Raw genomic sequence first — 23,142 nt, 5'->3', positions numbered from 1 at the left:
CATCTCACCAATAGTATGCTAGTTATTGGTTAAAAAAAAAATGTCTTCGGACAGATGGACCTGTGGACCTTTATAGGTCAGAGGTATAATAAAATACTGAATGCATATCCTTTCTAAAGACATGGTACTTAGTGCTGAGAAAGTTCAAATCCTCTTTGAATAATGAAAGGATATGACTTTGACAGTGAAGCTGACCTTCAAAACCAGTCAAATGTTTAGAATAAATTCTTTCTGGTTTCACATACAGAATGTAAGCAATATGTATCCCCAGGCTGACTTAGGGTAACAGTGAAAATATGCTCCATAACACTCATTGACAGTGAGCTGATTCCGGTATCATTAGACAGTAAATAAAGGTGGAATCATTGGTGCAAACTTTCCTCTTCACAAGCCTTGCTGGTTCCCAGTGGACAGACAAAGGACAAGATGTTACAGTACCTTGCTGGCAACTCTCCTGCCTGACACTGCAGGTAGGCATCAGTGATGAGGCGGCTGTCCTCGCAGTTGATGTGAATTGTACAGTGGTGATGTGGCATCACACTGTTGTCACGGGTGTTGGGGTCAGCTAGGAAGTCTGGCAATCTGTCCACTGCAACTAATCACACAACAGCAGAAAAGGATCACCGTCACGTGTGTAAGACTTGCTGTATGTAGCAGACTAAATCATGTTGGCAGATTCTTCATGCTTCAAGTCAAATGTTGTCTTGTGTCCATGAATAAATAATACCTTTCAGAAAGTGGTCAAATGAAACAAATTTAACATTTTGGATTACACTTTCTTAGTAAAGTACAAATTCCAGTACTTCTTCAGCAAACAGAGTCTGCAATCGAACCATGATAGGACTAAATTGTGGTGTTCTTTAAGTAATGCTGGCCTGAAAGGTAGAATGTATTCAATTTTAAAAGCAATGTATACTAATGTGATAGCTTGTGTACGTTGTGCTGATGATAAGACTGATTTTTTCGACTGCCCCGTTGGCTTAAAACAAGGATGTGTTGTGAGTCCAATTCCAGTTTCCCTGTTTATCAACGAATTGTACTACGATATTATCGCAAATGGTAAGCATGGCATCCAAATATTTCCAGATCTCTTAGAACTTTTTATTCTTTTATTTGCTGATGATGTAATTCTTTTATCAGAATCTGTAGTTGGACTACAAACCCAGTTAAATATTTTGGAACGGTATACTAAAACATGGGATTTATCTGTTAACCTAGATAAAACTAATATTGTTATATTTAGAAAAGGTGGCCGGATATCTTCTAAAGAAAGGTGGTCCTTTAATGACCAACCTGTAATTGTCTCTGATCATTACACTTATCTTGGTATTAAGTTTACATCTGCTATGAACTGGAAAACATCTGTTACTGAATTATCATTGAAAGCTAAGAAAGCATTGATAAGTCTTTTATCTGCCTTGTGTAAAATTGGTGTGTTGGACCCAGTATTTACTTTAAACTATTTGATTGTCAAATTCAGCCTACTCTTTTGTATGGATCCGAGATTTGGGGATTCCAGAGATATGAATGCATAGAAAAAAATACATCTGATGGCCTGTAAGAAATTTTTAAATGTAGGACCCTCTACACCGAATTGTATGGTGTACGGTGAATGTTGGAGGTATCCCCTGTATATAAATGCTCATATTCGATGTATAAAATTCTGGTTTAAGATATTGTGTATGCAAGAACATAGATTACCCAAAAAGGCTTATAACATGCTTGTTCATTTGGACAACATTGGTAAAGTGACGTGGGCATCTTATGTAAGAAATCTTCTGTTTTCACATGGTTATGGTTTTGTATGGTTAAGTCAGTCAGTTGGTGATGCAAGCTTGTTTTTAACTCAGTTTCGAGAAAGAAGTCTTAATATGTTTAATCAAGAATGGTATTCAGTAATACATAATAGTTCACGGTACGACTCTTATAGAATATACAAATCACTACTCCAGCAGGAGAAATATCTGTCGTTTTTAACATCAAAGAAATTAAGATATCCATTTATACGTTTTAGGTTAGGTTTGATCAACATAATGGTAAACGAAGGAAGACGTTTTTTATATTGAACGATGCAAGAGAATGTGCCCACTGTGTAATATAGATGTGGAAAATGAAATCCATTTTTAACTTGTATGTCCTTTGTATAAAGATTTGCGTACGAAATATATAGCTGAATATTATCTATGTAAGCCACCTATATTAGCATTTAAACTACTTCTTTCATCAACTGACCAGCATGTAATAATAAAGCTGTCGTACTATATCAATTATGCTCTTATTAAACGTAACAATCTGATAAAAAGTGTTGTATGTCAATCGTATTTCACTACTTGTATATAATTTACTGCCTGTATCATGATTTGCTGTCTGGATCACTAATTACTACTTATGCACCATATGTATAATGTATATGTATAACTCCGATGTATATGGGCCGGAGGCCTTTTGTACAATAAACATCTTTGACTTGACTCAAGAATGTATAAATTTACAACTAGTTTTAGCAACATATGGCCTGGTTCTACAGTTGATTGGTTCAACAGAGCAGTTGTTTGTTTGATGGGCATTTTAGAAGTTGAGGTGATGAAGAATGTTGGCAATTTTTATGGATATACACTTCTTTTATTCTGTGAAAGGTGACGTTTCGACATAGATTTTAATGTTGTTGACATTATTTACTCACAAATGTGAAAGGGATTGGGACAAGTTATCCAACTTATAATACATGCTCCCTGATACTTACATACATGTATTTTCCATATCATACATCTCAGGAAGGAATAAAGAGAAAGTATAGGTAAGGTAAAGAGAGGAAACAACTTATGTGATCACTCAAAAACGTTTTGTTTGTACACATTCTGTTGAATAACCATATCTGCACTTCCAAGTAACACTACGGACAATGTGACTGGAGAGTCACATTTAACAATACTTTTCAAATTTAACATTAATGTCTCTCTTTGAATGTTAAACTGTTTACATTCTAATAGGAAGTTTTACCACAGTAACAAGAACCAGTATCTTTCATCTTGAAACGATACAAGTCATAGTTTAGTTGACTAGTCATATACCTCAACTTTGTCAGTATAATATTACATTTTTGTAATGCAGGCTAATTTTCTTATTTTTTCATAATCTTATAGTTGATGGAAAAATGAATCATACTAATGTCTTAACCTTGCAGAAGGTAAGATAATATTGTTAACATTCCGAAGGTTGTAAGTAAATCCTACATTATCTGGAGTTATACCTTTTAAGTATACAGGAGCTAAATCATTCTGAATTTATTAATACAGACAAAGCTTTCTTCTTTTCTTTGTTCGTCCAATGTTTCCCATCCACTCTCATAATATAGAATTTGTTGTAAGGTATATCTATGAAGACCCGTAACTATTCTGACAGCTTCTAACTGAAGTTTCTCTTAGTTTTCCTTCTGTTCTAATATGATACACTGCTACACATTCAACACAACATCAAGTTTCACACCACTAAGGCACACAAAGCTATGTCAAACCAACATTGACCATTGAACACTATGTAACTCGGTGTGTACACTTAGTAATAATATTGGACTGACCATTGATCTTTGTGACAGGCGACCTCACGTCCAGATGTTTGAGTTGATCAGTGAGGTGGTCAGGCAGGGTGGCCTGCAAAAAACACCTTCACCTAGACATATACATAGTTCATTTGGAACCTCATGAAACACCTTCACCTAGACATATACATAGTTCATTTGGAACCTCATGAAACACCTTCACCTAGACATATACATACATGTAGTTCATTTTGAACCTCATGAAACACCTTCACCTAGACATATACATAGTTCATTTTGAACCTCATGAAACACCTTCACCTAGACATATATATAGTTCATTTTGAACCTCATGAAACACCTTCACCTAGACATATACATAGTTCATTTGGAACCTCATGAAACACCTTCACCTAGACATATACATAGTTCATTTTGAACCTCATGAAACACCTTCACCTAGACATATACATAGTTCATTTTGAACCTTATGAAAATCAGTATGCAAATCTGAGTTAACAAACTATTGCTAACAAATTTATAGCAATTCACTGTTTGTTTTTTCCTAATATGTTTGTAAAATATTCACCATACCAAGACTTTCACTGATGCCGAAAAGGTGTACCCATGTTTTGTTTTTTCAAAAGACAGCTCCCAACATCTGACTGACTTGTTAATTTTAACAACTTAACGTGGCTTCCTTTCAGTTATGGAATATCTGGGTTCCAATTGTTCGACTGGAATTTTAGAAGTTGGTGAGTCAATAATGAAGCATGTACCACCTTATGGCTGACAACTTCTTGTTTATTGTACAGAGCGACATTACGGTGTAGATTCTTACACTGGTACTAATGTTGCTCTATGCAATAAACAAGAAGTTGTCAGCCATAAAGTTGTATGCTTCATTATCTGGGCTCCATTAAGAAAGGATGTTTACAATATGAAAAGTGCCTGATTTATCAATGCCATTTTTCAACAAAAGTGATCTATTGTAGCTTGTAGGGGCTCTTGTGACAGGTGAGCTATACATATTATGGCATTTCTGTTTGTCTCTTATTTCATTATTGAAATGGAAGGATGACTCACCGGCTTGACCAGGTCAAGGAATGTTACTGACGGGGTAGCGTTAGACAGCACCACCTTGCTCCTGATTTCAGTGCCATCGACCAGCACCACACCATGGCATCTCTCACCACTAGTCAGCACATTGCTCACAGGCTGCAGGCAACACAGTATCATACTAGTATACTCCAGTGGTCAGTGGTAGCATTGGTAATAATTTCCAGATTGATATTGGTTTGCAAATGAAATGGAATAACATTACAAACAAGAAGACAAAGTCATCAATATCCCCGCAATGGCAAAATACTCTTCATGAATATGTCTACTAGTTATGATTATGTCAAATGTATTGGTGTGTATATGGCAAAGTGGAAGGTGTGTATTGAAAAAAAATAAATTATTCAGAATTCCAAAACTACCAAAAGGCACAAGTATACCACCAGACCTATCTATGTGGAAAGTTTGGTAAAAAAATAGCGACCCTTTTCAAAGTATTGTCTGGAAAAGAGCACAACCACCAATTTCAAAGTCAAACGTGTTGCCATGGAAACGCAAAAAAAACCATTTTACACAGAAATCCCAAACTACCAAAAGGCACCAGTACACCACCAGATCTATCTATGTGCCAAGTTTGGTGAAGAAGTAGTGAATGGTTTTGAAGTTCTGCTCCGGAAAAGATGAATGTGCATGAACGGATGGACGGACGCAAGCACGCATGGACAGAGCGCGTGCAAAACGTGTTGCGGGGGATAAAAACAATTACAAATTTCTCAATGATATTGTCTCCCATGCTTTGACATACAGAGACTGTCAATACTTTTCCTTAAAGGTCACATGCAACCAAAACATCAAACATAATTAAAACACAATTATCACTTATTCATGACATATAATATACATTGCTGGTTGTGAAAAAACATATAAACAAAATTATAAGCGTACAATCGCAAATCAAAAGTGCAATATTGTGTACTTGGGTTTACTTCCCAAGAAACGAAGCAGCCGGGATACCGAACCCAGTCAGAGCGGGTGGGTGTGCACTCAAGTGTAACGGCTGGTTCATTTGCAGATGCCCTCACGGCTCATTGTGTGTGTATATATAGAGATGTTGGGTTTTGTAAATACATGCTCATTTTTTGTGTATAACATTTTACAATCAACAGACATCATAACATGTCATGTGTTCAAGTATCACACCTGCCTGTCTGTGTAATTACATAATGTGACAGAGACCGAACTCGGGCTATAAATCAATGCATTTTGTTTATGGTGTATAGCCTGATTGGTGTTAAGTTCAAATTGCAGGTCAGTGATAGCAGCTGTGTATTGAATATTGTCATTAGCAGACAGGCAGCAGACACACAGGTGTCAATAAAACAAGACATTGAGTTTTGTCTGTGACAACCACATATCTATATCTCACTTAGAAATTCTAAATAATGACATTGCTTTCAAGTATCGAACTGACAAAGTGACTCGGTAAGAAGAACGTGTGGTGAAATAGACAAATGAAATTATACAAACAGTTAATTTACTGTCATAACATATAAAAAGCTCGCGCCTGTGAGATATCAACAAAACATTAGAAAAATAGCTCACACCAAAGCCTTCACCGGAGTATTCAACCCGCTTCCAAGCTGCGCGAACCTATTTCACTGCGCACGTGCTATGAGCGCAGCCCAGCTGTTGAAACCCGTTTTCCCCAGAAAATTCGGGGGAAAATTAGTGAAACGTTTGAACTCCGATTTCGCTCGTTTTTTTTCATCGCGTTATTTTTCAACTTTATAAGTTGAATTTGCATTTTTGACGATTTGTTTCGGTAAGAATCTGCAAAGTTGTGTTTTACGTTGCATGTGACCTTTAACAATATTACTTAGGACACTGATGTAAATGAATAATCAACAATGCATTGATAACAGCCAATCATGATTCATGTCACAGTTATCAATGGCCTGAGACACATCTCCCATCCCTCCCCTGGTCATCTCGACTCACTCTATCACAGAAGATGCTGGCACCATGGTCGGTGGCACAGTTATCTATGGCCCGAGACACACCTCCCATCCCTCCCCTGGTCATCTGTACTCACTCTGTCACAGAAGATGCTGGCACCATGGTCGGTGGCACAGTTGGCTATGGCCTGAGACACACCTCCCATCCCTCCCCTGGTCATATGCACTCACTCTATCACAGAAGATGCTGGCACCATGGTCAGTGGCACAGTTGGCTATGGCCTGAGACACACCTCCCATCCCTCCCCTGGTCATATGCACTCACTCTGTCACAGAAGATGCTGGCACCATGGTCGGTGGCACAGTTATCTATGGCCTGAGACACACCTCCCATCCCTCCCCTGGTCATCTGTACTCACTCTGTCACAGAAGATGCTGGCACCATGGTCGGTGGCACAGTTGGCTATGGCCTGAGACACACCTCCCATCCCTCCCCTGGTCATCTGTACTCACTCTATCACAGAAGATGCTGGCACCATGGTCGGTGGCACAGTTGGCTATGGCCTGAGACACACCTCCCATCCCTCCCCTAGTCATCTGTACTCACTCTGTCACAGAAGATGCTGGCACCATGGTCGGTGGCACAGTTATCTATGGCCTGAGACACACCTCCCATCCCTCCCTTGGTCATATGCACTCACTCTGTCACAGAAGATGCTGGCACCATGGTCGGTGGCACAGTTATCTATGGCCTGAGACACACCTCCCATCCCTCCCCTAGTCATCTGTACTCACTCTATCACAGAAGATGCTGGCACCATGGTCGGTGGCACAGTTATCTATGGCCTGAGACACACCTCCCATCCCTCCCCTGGTCATCTGTACTCACTCTGTCACAGAAGATGCTGGCACCATGGTCGGTGGCACAGTTATCTATGGCCTGAGACACACCTCCCATCCCTCCCCTGGTCATCTGTACTCACTCTGTCACAGAAGATGCTGGCACCATGGTCGGTGGCACAGTTATCTATGGCCTGAGACACACCTCCCATCCCTCCCTGGTCATCTGTACTCACTCTGTCACAGAAGATGCTGGCACCATGGTCGGTGGCACAGTTATCTATGGCCTGAGACACACCACCTCCCATCCCTCCCCTGGTCATCTGTACTCACTCTGTCACAGAAGATGCTGGCACCATGGTCGGTGGCACAGTTATCTATGGCCTGAGACACACCTCCCATCCCTCCCCTGGTCATCTGTACTCACTCTGTCACAGAAGATGCTGGCACCATGGTCGGTGGCACAGTTATCTATGGCCTGAGACACACCTCCCATCCCTCCCTGGTCATCTGTACTCACTCTGTCACAGAAGATGCTGGCACCATGGTTGGTGGCACAGTTATCTATGGCCTGAGACACACCTCCCATCCCTCCCCTGGTCATCTGTACTCACTCTGTCACAGAAGATGCTGGCACCATGGTCGGTGGCACAGTTATCTATGGCCTGAGACACACCTCCCATCCCTCCCCTGGTCATCTGTACTCACTCTGTCACAGAAGATGCTGGCACCATGGTCGGTGGCACAGTTATCTATGGCCTGAGACACACCTCCCATCCCTCCCCTGATCTGATCATCTGTACTCACTCTGTCACAGAAGATGCTGGCACCATGGTCGGTGGCACAGTTATCTATGGCCTGAGACACACCTCCCTCCCATCCCTCCCCACGTCATCTGTACTCACTCTGTCACAGAAGATGCTGGCACCATGGTCGGTGGCACAGTTATCTATGGCCTGAGACACACCTCCCATCCCTCCCCTGGTCATCTGTACTCACTCTGTCACAGAAGATGCTGGCACCATGGTCTGTGGCACAGTTATCTATGGCCTGAGACACACCTCCCATCCCTCCCTGGTCATCTGTACTCACTCTGTCACAGAAGATGCTGACACCATGGTCTGTGGCACAGTTGGCTATGGCCTGAGACACACCTCCCATCCCTCCCCTGGTCATCTGTACTCACTCTGTCACAGAAGATGCTGGCACCATGGTCGGTGGCACAGTTATCTATGGCCTGAGACACACCTCCCATCCCTCCCCTGGTCATCTGTACTCACTCTGTCACAGAAGATGCTGGCACCATGGTCGGTGGCACAGTTATCTATGGCCTGAGACACACCTCCCATCCCTCCCCTGATCTGATCATCTGTACTCACTCTGTCACAGAAGATGCTGGCACCATGGTCGGTGGCACAGTTATCTATGGCCTGAGACACACCTCCCATCCCTCCCCACGTCATCTGTACTCACTCTGTCAAAGAAGATGCCCGCACCATGGTCGGTGGCACAGTTATCTATGGCCTGAGACACACCTCCCATCCCTCCCCTGGTCATCTGTACTCACTCTGTCACAGAAGATGCTGGCACCATGGTTGGTGGCACAGTTATCTATGGCCTGAGACACACCTCCCATCCCTCCCCTGGTCATCTGTACTCACTCTGTCACAGAAGATGCTTGCACCATGGTCGGTGGCACAGTTATCTATGGCCTGAGACACACCTCCCATCCCTCCCCACGTCATCTGTACTCACTCTGTCACAGAAGATGCTGGCACCATGGTTGGTGGCACAGTTATCTATGGCCTGAGACACACCTCCCATCCCTCCCCTGGTCATCTGTACTCACTCTGTCACAGAAGATGCTGGCACCATGGTTGGTGGCACAGTTATCTATGGCCTGAGACACACCTCCCATCCCTCCCCTGGTCATCTGTACTCACTCTGTCACAGAAGATGCTTGCACCATGGTCGGTGGCACAGTTATCTATGGCCTGAGACACACCTCCCATCCCTCCCCACGTCATCTGTACTCACTCTGTCAGAGAAGATGCTGGCACCATGGTCGGTGGCACAGATATCTATGGCCTGAAACACACCTCCCATCCCTCCCCTGGTCATCTGTACTCACTCTATCAAAGAAGATGCTGGCACCATGGTCGGTGGCACAGTTATCTATGGCCCGAGACACACCTCCCATCCCTCCCCTGATCTGATCATCTGTACTCACTCTGTCACAGAAGATGCTGCCACCATGGTCGGTGGCACAGTTATCTATGGCCTGAGACACACCTCCCATCCCTCCCCACGTCATCTGTACTCACTCTGTCACAGAAGATGCTGACACCATGGTCTGTGGCACAGTTGGCTATGGCCTGAGACACACCTCCCATCCCTCCCCTGGTCATCTGTACTCACTCTGTCACAGAAGATGCTGACACCATGGTCTGTGGCACAGTTGGCTATGGCCTGAGACACACCTCCCATCCCTCCCCTGGTCATCTGTACTCACTCTGTCACAGAAGATGCTGGCACCATGGTCGGTGGCACAGTTATCTATGGCCTGAGACACACCTCCCATCCCTCCCCACGTCATCTGTACTCACTCTGTCACAGAAGATGCTGGCACCATGGTTGGTGGCACAGTTATCTATGGCCCGAGACACACCTCCCATCCCTCCCCTGATCTGATCATCTGTACTCACTCTGTCACAGAAGATGCTGGCACCATGGTCGGTGGCACAGTTGGCTATGGCCTGAGACACACCTCCCATCCCTCCCCTGGTCATCTGTACTCACTCTGTCACAGAAGATGCTGGCACCATGGTCGGTGGCACAGTTATCTATGGCCTGAGACACACCTCCCATCCCTCCCCTGGTCATCTGTACTCACTCTGTCACAGAAGATGCTGGCACCATGGTCGGTGGCACAGTTATCTATGGCCCGAGACACACCTCCCATCCCTCCCCTGATCTGATCATCTGTACTCACTCTGTCACAGAAGATGCTGGCACCATGGTCGGTGGCACAGTTATCTATGGCCTGAGACACACCTCCCATCCCTCCCCACGTCATCTGTACTCACTCTGTCACAGAAGATGCTGGCACCATGGTCGGTGGCACAGATATCTATGGCCTGAAACACACCTCCCATCCCTCCCCTGGTCATCTGTACTCACTCTATCACAGAAGATGCTGGCACCATGGTCGGTGGCACAGTTATCTATGGCCTGAGACACACCTCCCATCCCTCCCCTGATCTGATCATCTGTACTCACTCTGTCACAGAAGATGCTGGCACCATGGTCGGTGGCACAGTTATCTATGGCCTGAGACACACCTCCCATCCCTCCCCACGTCATCTGTACTCACTCTGTCACAGAGAGATGCTGGCACCATGGTCGGTGGCACAGTTATCTATGGCCTGAGACACACCTCCCATCCCTCCCCTGGTCATCTGTACTCACTCTGTCACAGAAGATGCTGGCACCATGGTCGGTGGCACAGTTATCTATGGCCTGAGACACACCTCCCATCCCCCCTGGTCATCATCTGTACTCACTCTGTCACAGAAGATGCTGGCACCATGGTCGGTGGCACAGTTATCTATGGCCTGAGACACACATCCCCTCCCATCCCCTGGTCATCTGTACTCACTCTGTCACAGAAGATGCTGGCACCATGGTCTGTGGCACAGTTATCTATGGCCTGAGACACACCTCCCATCCCTCCCCTGGTCATCTGTACTCACTCTGTCACAGAAGATGCTGGCACCATGGTCGGTGGCACAGTTATCTATGGCCTGAGACACACCTCCCATCCCTCCCCTGGTCATCTGTACTCACTCTGTCACAGAAGATGCTGGCACCATGGTCGGTGGCACAGTTATCTATGGCCTGAGACACACCTCCCATCCCTCCCCTGGTCATCTGTACTCACTCTGTCACAGAAGATGCTGGCACCATGGTCGGTGGCACAGTTATCTATGGCCTGAGACACACCTCCCATCCCTCCCACGTCATCTGTACTCACTCTGTCACAGAAGATGCTGGCACCATGGTCGGTGGCACAGTTATCTATGGCCTGAGACACACCTCCCATCCCTCCCTGGTCATCTGTACTCACTCTGTCACAGAAGATGCTGGCACCATGGGTGGTGGCACAGTTATCTATGGCCTGAGACACACCTCCCATCCCTCCCCCCTGGTCATCTGTACTCACTCTGTCACAGAAGATGCTGGCACCATGGTCGGTGGCACAGTTATCTATGGCCTGAGACACACCTCCCATCCCTCCCTGGTCATCTGTACTCACTCTGTCACAGAAGATGCTGGCACCATGGTTGGTGGCACAGTTATCTATGGCCTGAGACACACCTCCCATCCCTCCCCTGGTCATCTGTACTCACTCTGTCACAGAAGATGCTGGCACCATGGTTGGTGGCACAGTTATCTATGGCCTGAGACACACCTCCCATCCCTCCCCTGGTCATCTGTACTCACTCTGTCACAGAAGATGCTGGCACCATGGTCGGTGGCACAGTTATCTATGGCCTGAGACACACCTCCCATCCCTCCCCTGGTCATCTGTACTCACTCTGTCACAGAAGATGCTGGCACCATGGTCGGTGGCACAGTTATCTATGGCCTGAGACACACCTCCCATCCCTCCCCTGGTCATCTGTACTCACTCTATCAAAGAAGATGCTGGCACCATGGTCGGTGGCACAGTTATCTATGGCCCGAGACACACCTCCCATCCCTCCCCTGATCTGATCATCTGTACTCACTCTGTCACAGAAGATGCTGGCACCATGGTCGGTGGCACAGTTATCTATGGCCTGAGACACACCTCCCATCCCTCCCCACGTCATCTGTACTCACTCTGTCACAGAAGATGCTGGCACCATGGTCGGTGGCACAGTTATCTATGGCCTGAGACACACCTCCCATCCCTCCCTGGTCATCTGTACTCACTCTGTCACAGAAGATGCTGGCACCATGGTCGGTGGCACAGTTATCTATGGCCTGAGACACACCTCCCATCCCTCCCCTGGTCATCTGTACTCACTCTGTCACAGAAGATGCTGGCACCATGGTCGGTGGCACAGTTATCTATGGCCTGAGACACACCTCCCATCCCTCCCTGGTCATCTGTACTCACTCTGTCACAGAAGATGCTGGCACCATGGTCGGTGGCACAGTTATCTATGGCCTGAGACACACCTCCCATCCCTCCCTGGTCATCTGTACTCACTCTGTCACAGAAGATGCTGGCACCATGGTCGGTGGCACAGTTATCTATGGCCTGAGACACACCTCCCATCCCTCCCTGGATCATCTGTACTCACTCTGTCACAGAAGATGCTGGCACCATGGTCGGTGGCACAGTTATCTATGGCCTGAGACACACCTCCCATCCCTCCCCTGGTCATCTGTACTCACTCTGTCACAGAAGATGCTGGCACCATGGTCGGTGGCACAGTTATCTATGGCCTGAGACACACCTCCCATCCCTCCCTGGTCATCTGTACTCACTCTGTCACAGAAGATGCTGGCACCATGGTTGGTGGCACAGTTATCTATGGCCTGAGACACACCTCCCATCCCTCCCTGGTCATCTGTACTCACTCTGTCACAGAAGATGCTGGCACCATGGTCGGTGGCACAGTTATCTATGGCCTGAGACACACCTCCCATCCCTCCCCTGGTCATCTGTACTCACTCTGTCACAGAAGATGCTGGCACCATGGTCGGTGGCACAGTTATCTATGGCCTGAGACACACCTCCCATCCCTCCCCTGGTCATCTGTACTCACTCTGTCACAGAAGATGCTGGCACCATGGTCGGTGGCACAGTTATCTATGGCCTGAGACACACCTCCCATCCCTCCCCTGGTCATCTGTACTCACTCTGTCACAGAAGATGCTGGCACCATGGTCGGTGGCACAGTTATCTATGGCCTGAGACACACCTCCCATCCCTCCCCACGTCATCTGTACTCACTCTGTCACAGAAGATGCTGCACCATGGTCTGTGGCACAGTTATCTATGGCCTGAGACACACCTCCCATCCCTCCCTGGTCATCTGTACTCACTCTGTCACAGAAGATGCTGGCACCATGGTCTGGTCATGTGGCACAGTTATCTATGGCCTGAGACACACCTCCCATCCCCCATCCCTGGTCATCTGTACTCACTCTGTCACAGAAGATGCTGGCACCATGGTCGGTGGCACAGTTATCTATGGCCTGAGACACACCTCCCATCCCTCCCCTGGTCATCTGTACTCACTCTGTCACAGAAGATGCTGGCACCATGGTTGGTGGCACAGTTATCTATGGCCTGAGACACACCTCCCATCCCTCCCTGATCTGGTCATCTGTACTCACTCTGTCACAGAAGATGCTGGCACCATGGTCGGTGGCACAGTTATCTATGGCCTGAGACACACCTCCCATCCCTCCCTGGTCATCTGTACTCACTCTGTCACAGAAGATGCTGGCACCATGGTCGGTGGCACAGTTATCTATGGCCTGAGACACACCTCCCATCCCTCCCCTGGTCATCTGTACTCACTCTGTCACAGAAGATGCTGGCACCATGGTTGGTGGCACAGTTATCTATGGCCTGAGACACACCTCCCATCCCTCCCCTGGTCATCTGTACTCACTCTGTCACAGAAGATGCTGGCACCATGGTCGGTGGCACAGTTATCTATGGCCTGAGACACACCTCCCATCCCTCCCCTGGTCATCTGTACTCACTCTGTCACAGAAGATGCTGGCACCATGGTTGGTGGCACAGTTATCTATGGCCTGAGACACACCTCCCATCCCTCCCTGGTCATCTGTACTCACTCTGTCACAGAAGATGCTGGCACCATGGTCGGTGGCACAGTTATCTATGGCCTGAGACACACCTCCCATCCCTCCCCTGGTCATCTGTACTCACTCTGTCACAGAAGATGCTGGCACCATGGTCGGTGGCACAGTTGGCTATGGCCTGAGACACACCTCCCATCCCTCCCCTGGTCATCTGTACTCACTCTGTCACAGAAGATGCTGGCACCATGGTTGGTGGCACAGTTATCTATGGCCTGAGACACACCTCCCATCCCTCCCAACGTCATCTGTACTCACTCTGTCACAGAAGATGCTGGCACCATGGTCGGTGGCACAGTTATCTATGGCCTGAGACACACCTCCCATCCCTCCCCCTGGTCATCTGTACTCACTCTGTCACAGAAGATGCTGGCACCATGGTCGGTGGCACAGTTATCTATGGCCTGAGACACACCTCCCATCCCTCCCCTTGTCATCTGTACTCACTCTGTCACAGAAGATGCTGGCACCATGGTCGGTGGCACAGTTATCTATGGCCTGAGACACACCTCCCATCCCTCCCTGGTCATCTGTACTCACTCTGTCACAGAAGATGCTGGCACCATGGTCGGTGGCACAGTTATCTATGGCCTGAGACACACCTCCCATCCCTCCCTGGTCATCTGTACTCACTCTGTCACAGAAGATGCTGGCACCATGGTCGGTGGCACAGTTATCTATGGCCTGAGACACACCTCCCATCCCTCCCTGGTCATCTGTACTCACTCTGTCACAGAAGATGCTGGCACCATGGTCTGTGGCACAGTTATCTATGGCCTGAGACACACCTCCCATCCCTCCCCTGGTCATCTGTACTCACTCTGTCACAGAAGATGCTGGCACCATGGTCGGTGGCACAGTTATCTATGGCCTGAGACACACCTCCCATCCCTCCCCTGGTCATCTGTACTCACTCTGTCACAGAAGATGCTGGCACCATGGTCGGTGGCACCATGGTCGGTGGTGGCACAGTTATCTATGGCCTGAGACACACCTCCCATCCCTCCCCACGTCATCTGTACTCACTCTGTCACAGAAGATGCTGGCACCATGGTCGGTGGCACAGTTATCTATGGCCTGAGACACACCTCCCATCCTCCCCTGGTCATCTGTACTCACTCTGTCACAGAAGATGCTGGCACCATGGTTGGTGGCACAGTTATCTATGGCCCTGAGACACACCTCCCATCCCTCCCTGGTCATCTGTACTCACTCTGTCACAGAAGATGCTGGCACCATGGTCGGTGGCACAGTTATCTATGGCCTGAGACACACCTCCCATCCCTCCCTGGTCATCTGTACTCACTCTGTCACAGAAGATGCTGGCACCATGGTCGGTGGCACAGTTATCTATGGCCTGAGACACACCTCCCATCCCTCCCCTGGTCATCTGTATGGCCTGAGACACACCTTCACTCTGTCACAGAAGATGCTTGCACCATGGTCGGTGGCACAGTTATCTATGGCCTGAGACACACCTCCCATCCCTCCCCTACGTCATCTGTACTCACTCTGTCACAGAAGATGCTGGCACCATGGTATGGTGGCACATCCTCCTGGTGTGCTATCTCACAGAAGATGGCCTGAGACACATCCCATCCCTCCCATACTCACTCTGTCACAGAAGATGCTGGCACCATGGGGTGGCACATCTATGGCCTGAGACACACCTCCCATCCCTGTCAGTCATCTGTACTCACTCTGTCACAGAAGATGCTTGGCACCATGGTGGCTATGGCCTGAGACACACCTCCCATCCCTCCTCTAGTCATCTGTACTCATGGCACAGAAGATGCTGGCACCATGGTCGGGTGGCACAGTTATCTATCCTGATCCCTCCCATCCTGGTCATCTGTACTCACTCTGTCACAGAAGATGCTGGCACCATGGTCGGTGGCACAGTTATCCATGGCCTGAGACACACCCTCCCCCCTGGTCATCTGTACTCACTCTGTCACAGAAGATGCTGGGCACCATGGTCGGTGGCACAGTTATCTATGGCCTGAGACACACCTCCCATCCCTCCCCTGGTCATCTGTACTCACTCTGTCAGATGCTGTGCACCATGGTCGGTGGCACAGTTATCTATGGCCTGAGACACACCTCCCATCCCCTCCCCCTGGTCATCTGTACTCACTCTGTCACAGAAGATGCTGGCACCATGGTCGGTGGCACAGTTATCTATGGCCTGAGACACACCTCCCATCCCTCCCTGGTCATCTGTACTCACTCTGTCACAGAAGATGCTGGCACCATGGTTGGTGGCACAGTTATCTATGGCCTGAGACACACCTCCCATCCCTCCCTGGTCATCTGTACTCACTCTGTCACAGAAGATGCTGGCACCATGGTCGGTGGCACAGTTATCTATGGCCTGAGACACACCTCCCATCCATCCCTCCCCTGGTCATCTGTACTCACTCTGTCACAGAAGATGCTGGCACCATGGTCGGTGGCACAGTTATCTATGGCCTGAGACACACCTCCCATCCCTCCCCTGGTCATCTGTACTCACTCTGTCACAGAAGATGCTGGCACCATGGTCGGTGGCACAGTTACAGCTATGTTGGCCTGAGACACACCTCCCATCCCTCCCCTAGTCATCTGTACTCACTCTGTCACAGAAGATGCTGGCACCATGGTCGGTGGCACAGTTATCTATGGCCTGAGACACACCTCCCATCCCTCCCCTGGTCATCTGTACTCACTCTGTCACAGAAGATGCTGGCACCATGGTCGGTGGCACAGTTATCTATGGCCTGAGACACACCTCCCATCCCTCCCCTGGTCATCTGTACTCACTCTGTCACAGAAGATGCTGGCACCATGGTCGGTGGCACAGTTATCTATGGCCTGAGACACACCTCCCATCCCTCCCCTGGTCATCTGTACTCACTCTGTCACAGAAGATGCTGGCACCATGGTTGGTGGCACAGTTATCTATGGCCTGAGACACACCTCCCATCCTCCCCTGGTCATCTGTACTCACTCTGTCACAGAAGATGCTGGCACCATGGTCGGTGGCACAGTTATCTATGGCCTGAGACACACCTCCCATCCCTCCCCTGGTCATCTGTACTCACTCTGTCACAGAAGATGCTGACACCATGGTCTGTGGCACAGTTGGCTATGGCCTGAGACACACCTCCCATCCCTCCCCTGGTCATCTGTACTCACTCTGTCACAGAAGATGCTGGCACCATGGTCGGTGGCACAGTTATCTATGGCCTGAGACACACCTCCCATCCCTCCCCTAGTCATCTGTACTCACTCTGTCACAGAAGATGCTGGCACCATGGTCGGTGGCACAGTTATCTATGGCCTGAGACACACCTCCCATCCCTCCCCTGGTCATCTGTACTCACTCTGTCACAGAAGATGCTGGCACCATGGTCTGTGGCACAGTTATCTATGGCCTGAGACACACCTCCCATCCCTCCCCTGGTCATCTGTACTCACTCTGTCACAGAAGATGCTGGCACCATGGTCGGTGGCACAGTTATCTATGGCCTGAGACACACACCTCCCATCCCTCCCCTGGTCATCTGTACTCACTCTGTCACAGAAGATGCTGGCACCATGGTCGGTGGCACAGTTATCTATGGCCCTGAGACACACCTCCCATCCCCTCCAGTCATCTCGACTCACTCTATCACAGAAGATGCTGGCACCATGGTCGGTGGCACAGTTATCTATGGCCTGAGACACACCTCCCATCCCTCCCCTGGTCATCTGTACTCACTCTGTCTCTATCAAGATGCTGGCACCATGGTCATCTGGTGGCACAGTTAGTTATCTATGGCCTGAGACACACCTCCCATCCCTCCCCTGGTCATCTGTACTCACTCTATCAAAGAAGATGCTGGCACCATGGTCGGTGGCACAGTTATCTATGGCCTGAGACACACCTCCCATCCCTCCCTGATCTGATCATCTGTACTCACTCTGTCACAGAAGATGCTGGCACCATGGTCGGTGGCACAGTTATCTATGGCCTGAGACACATCTCCCATCCCTCCCTCCCACGTCATCTGTACTCACTCTGTCAGAGAAGATGCTGGCACCATGGTCGGTGGCACAGATATCTATGGCCTGAAACACACCTCCCATCCCTCCCCTGGTCATCTGTACTCACTCTGTCACAGAAGATGCTGGCACCATGGTCGGTGGCACAGTTATCTATGGCCTGAGACACACCCTCCCATCCCTGATCTGGTCATCTGTACTCACTCTGTCACAGAAGATGCTGGCACCATGGTTGGTGGCACAGTTATCTATGGCCTGAGACACACCTCCCATCCCTCCCCACGTCATCTGTACTCACTCTGTCACAGAAGATGCTGGCACCATGGTCGGTGGCACAGTTATCTATGGCCTGAGACACACCTCCCATCCCTCCCCTGGTCATCTCGACTCACTCTGTCACAGAAGATGCTGGCACCATGGTTGGTGGCACAGTTATCTATGGCCTGAGACACACCTCCCATCCCTCCCCTGGTCATCTGTACTCACTCTGTCACAGAAGATGCTTGCACCATGGTCGGTGGCACAGTTATCTATGGCCTGAGACACACCTCCCATCCCTCCCCTGGTCATCTGTACTCACTCTGTCACAGAAGATGCTGGCACCATGGTCGGTGGCACAGTTATCTATGGCCTGAGACACACCTCCCATCCCTCCCCTAGTCATCTGTACTCACTCTGTCACAGAAGATGCTGGCACCATGGTTGGTGGCACAGTTATCTATGGCCTGAGACACACCTCCCATCCCTCCCCTGGTCATCTGTACTCACTCTGTCACAGAAGTTGCTGGCACCATGGTCGGTGGCACAGTTGGCTATGTTCTGAGACACACCTCCCATCCCTCCTCTAGTCATCTGTACTCACTCTATCACAGAAGATGCTGGCACCATGGTCGGTGGCACAGTTGGCTATGGCCTGAGACACACCTCCCATCCCTCCCCTGGTCATCTGTACTCACTCTGTCACAGAAGATGCTTGCACCTGGTTGGTGGCACAGTTATCTATGGCCCGAGACACACCTCCCATCCCTCCCAACGTCATCTGTACTCACTCTGTCACAGAGGATGCTGGCACCATGGTCGGTGGCACAGTTATCTATGGCCTGAGACACACCTCCCATCCCTCCCCTGGTCATCTGTACTCACTCTGTCACAGAAGATGCTGGCACCATGGTCGGTGGCACAGTTATCTATGGCCCGAGACACACCTCCCATCCCTGTTGTCATCTGTACTCACTCTGTCACAGAAGATGCTGGCACCATGGTCGGTGGCACAGTTATCTATGGCCTGAGACACACCTCCCATCCCTCCCCTGGTCATCTGTACTCACTCTGTCACAGAAGATGCTGGCACCATGGTTGGTGGCACAGTTATCTATGGCCCGAGACACACCTCCCATCCCTGTGGTCATCTGTACTCACTCTGTCACAGAAGATGCCAGCACCATGGTCGGTGGCACAGTTATCTATGGCCTGAGACACACCTCCCATCCCTCCCTGGTCATCTGTACTCACTCTATCACAGAAGATGCTGGCACCATGGTCGGTGGCACAGTTATCTATGGCCTGAGACACACCTCCCATCCCTCCCTGGTCATCTGTACTCACTCTGTCACAGAAGATGCTGGCACCATGGTCGGTGGCACAGTTATCTATGGCCTGAGACACACCTCCCATCCCTCCCCTGGTCATCTGTACTCACTCTGTCACAGAAGATGCTGGCACCATGGTCGGTGGCACAGTTATCTATGGCCTGAGACACACCTCCCATCCCTCCCTGGTCATCTGTACTCACTCTGTCACAGAAGATGCTGGCACCATGGTCGGTGGCACAGTTATCTATGGCCTGAGACACACCTCCCATCCCTCCCCTGATCTGATCATCTGTACTCACTCTGTCACAGAAGATGCTGGCACCATGGTCGGTGGCACAGTTATCTATGGCCTGAGACACACCTCCCATCCCTCCCCACGTCATCTGTACTCACTCTGTCACAGAAGATGCTGGCACCATGGTCGGTGGCACAGTTATCTATGGCCTGAGACACACCTCCCATCCCTCCCCTGGTCATCTGTACTCACTCTGTCACAGAAGATGCTGGCACCATGGTGGTGGCACAGTTATCTATGGCCTGAGACACACCTCCCATCCCTCCCTCCCTCTGGTCATCATCTGTACTCTCACTCTGTCACAGAAGATGCTGGCACCATGGTTGGTGGCACAGTTATCTATGGCCTGAGACACACCTCCCATCCCTCCCTGGTCATCTGTACTCACTCTGTCACAGAAGATGCTGGCACCATGGTCGGTGGCACAGTTATCTATGGCCTGAGACACACCTCCCATCCCTCCCTGGTCATCTGTACTCACTCTGTCACAGAAGATGCTGGCACCATGGTTGGTGGCACAGTTATCTATGGCCTGAGACACACCTCCCATCCCTCCCCTGGTCATCTGTACTCACTCTGTCACAGAAGATGCTGGCACCATGGTCGGTGGCACAGTTATCTATGGCCTGAGACACACCTCCCATCCCTCCCTGGTCATCTGTACTCACTCTGTCACAGAAGATGCTGGCACCATGGTCGGTGGCACAGTTATCTATGGCCTGAGACACACCTCCCATCCCTCCCCTGGTCATCTGTACTCACTCTGTCACAGAAGATGCTGGCACCATGGTTGGTGGCACAGTTATCTATGGCCTGAGACACACCTCCCATCCCTCCCCTGGTCATCTGTACTCACTCTGTCACAGAAGATGCTGGCACCATGGTCGGTGGCACAGTTGGCTATGGCCTGAGACACACCTCCCATCCTCCTCGGTCTAGTCATCTGTACTCACTCTGTCACAGAAGATGCTGGCACCATGGTCGGTGGCACAGTTATCTATGGCCTGAGACACACCTCCCATCCCTCCCCTGGTCATCTGTACTCACTCTGTCACAGAAGATGCTGGCACCATGGTTGGTGGCACAGTTATCTATGGCCCGAGACACACCTCCCATCCCTCCCCTAGTCATCTGTACTCACTCTGTCACAGAAGATGCTGGCACCATGGTCGGTGGCACAGTTATCTATGGCCTGAGACACACCTCCCATCCCTCCCCTGGTCATCTGTACTCACTCTGTCACAGAAGATGCTGGCACCATGGTCGGTGGCACAGTTATCTATGGCCCGAGACACACCTCCCATCCCTGTTGGTCATCTGTACTCACTCTGTCACAGAAGATGCTGGCACCATGGTCGGTGGCACAGTTATCTATGGCCTCCCAGACACATCTGCACTCCTCCCATCCCTCCCTGGTCATCTGTACTCACTCTGTCACAGAAGATGCTGGCACCATGGTTGGTGGCACAGTTATCTATGGCCCGAGACACACCTCCCATCCCTCCCCTGGTCATCTGTACTCACTCTGTCACAGAAGATGCTGGCACCATGGTCTGTGGCACAGTTATCTATGGCCTGAGACACACCTCCCATCCCTCCCTGGTCATCTGTACTCACTCTGTCACAGAAGGTGCTGGCACCATGGTTGGTGGCACAGTTATCTATGGCCTGAGACACACCTCCCATCCCTCCCTGGTCATCTGTACTCACTCTGTCACAGAAGATGCTGGCACCATGGTCGGTGGCACAGTTATCTATGGCCTGAGACACACCTCCCATCCCTCCCCACGTCATCTCGACTCACTCTATCACAGAAGATGCTGGCACCATGGTCGGTGGCACAGTTATCTATGGCCCGAGACACACCTCCCATCCCTCCCCTGGTCATCTGTACTCACTCTGTCACAGAAGATGCTGACACCATGGTCTGTGGCACAGTTGGCTATGGCCTGAGACACACCTCCCATCCCTCCCCTGGTCATCTGTACTCACTCTATCACAGAAGATGCTGGCACCATGGTCGGTGGCACAGTTGGCTATGGCCTGAGACACACCTCCCATCCCTCCCTCGACGTAGCCCCAGGCTCCCTTGATGCCCTCCAGCTCCCCCATAACATGGTGGAGAAGCACGTAACTGTCAACACAGATATCTCATAACATCAGGAACCTGGAACATGACAACATATGGCAAAAAACATGTAATTCCATGATGAACAGGAAATGGGCCAAAACGACTAGATCAAGCTACTCTAGATGAACCTCTAGTTCAAACTGAGCTGCTGATCATATTCATTTACTGCACAATTTGATCTTATAGTCCAGACAAATGTGTATGTGATGTTTGTGTCCAACCCCATCGTTCTACAGTTGGGTCTTAACTTGATCTGCTTAAAACAAACACTGACAAACTCCAGCCAGCTTTGATACCAACATTTTGAGGGAAAAAGGAAATCTCACCCACTGCCTGGAGACTCTGGTGTCAACATCGCCCCTATGACAGAATCTGTGGCCAGTGTTGCCTTCAGAGGCTCCGATTCAAACCAGCGGTCCAATATCTGACAGTGAAAACCATCAATACAGGATTAGATCTACTTTCTACCTGTATAACCAGAACTGTCAGGGAAACAACATGTGATGAAGGAGGACAATGTAGGTGACAAACTCACCTTCTGAGCTGGTGCAGTCATGAACTCATAGAAGCCAGTTAGTTCTGGACCTAAAGATTTCACTGAAAAATATCACAATTAACAGTTACAACAAACAATTAAAACACTTCTAACCAACTTGTCCAAGAAACAGCTGATATTGGTGTTAACCTGTTGAGATAACTTCTTCAAAAGGAGGCATATATCAAAATGTCTAACACAAATGCGGTACAGTTTACGGTCTGCAGTTCAACTGGCATCGTACGGAGAGAGCTCCTGGTATGATGGTATTCCCCTCAGGTAACTT

The 23,142-nt window shown here is 49.1% G+C and overlaps 1 protein-coding gene across 1 annotated transcript in view; it reads right to left on the bottom strand.

Annotated features, from left to right (window-relative positions):
- The window catches only part of LOC124278525 (pyridine nucleotide-disulfide oxidoreductase domain-containing protein 2-like), a 46,817-nt gene that overhangs the window by 10,022 nt on the left and 13,653 nt on the right, over positions 1-23,142 (bottom strand). The window contains exons 7-12 of the mRNA XM_046714251.1: positions 22,857-22,918; positions 22,648-22,745; positions 22,183-22,324; positions 4,625-4,756; positions 3,578-3,650; positions 439-595 (exon numbers count right to left, since the gene is read on the bottom strand). Coding sequence (XP_046570207.1) covers positions 439-595; positions 3,578-3,650; positions 4,625-4,756; positions 22,183-22,324; positions 22,648-22,745; positions 22,857-22,918 — 664 coding nt within the window. The remainder of the gene's footprint in view (positions 1-438; positions 596-3,577; positions 3,651-4,624; positions 4,757-22,182; positions 22,325-22,647; positions 22,746-22,856; positions 22,919-23,142) is intronic.

This window comes from Haliotis rubra, unplaced genomic scaffold, assembly GCF_003918875.1.
Source record: "Haliotis rubra isolate DU_JTF1 unplaced genomic scaffold, ASM391887v1 Scf239, whole genome shotgun sequence".
Classification (NCBI taxonomy): Eukaryota; Metazoa; Mollusca; class Gastropoda; order Lepetellida; family Haliotidae; genus Haliotis; species Haliotis rubra.
Note: the sequence above shows the minus strand (reverse complement) of the source record. Positions and strands in the feature narration are given on the sequence as shown.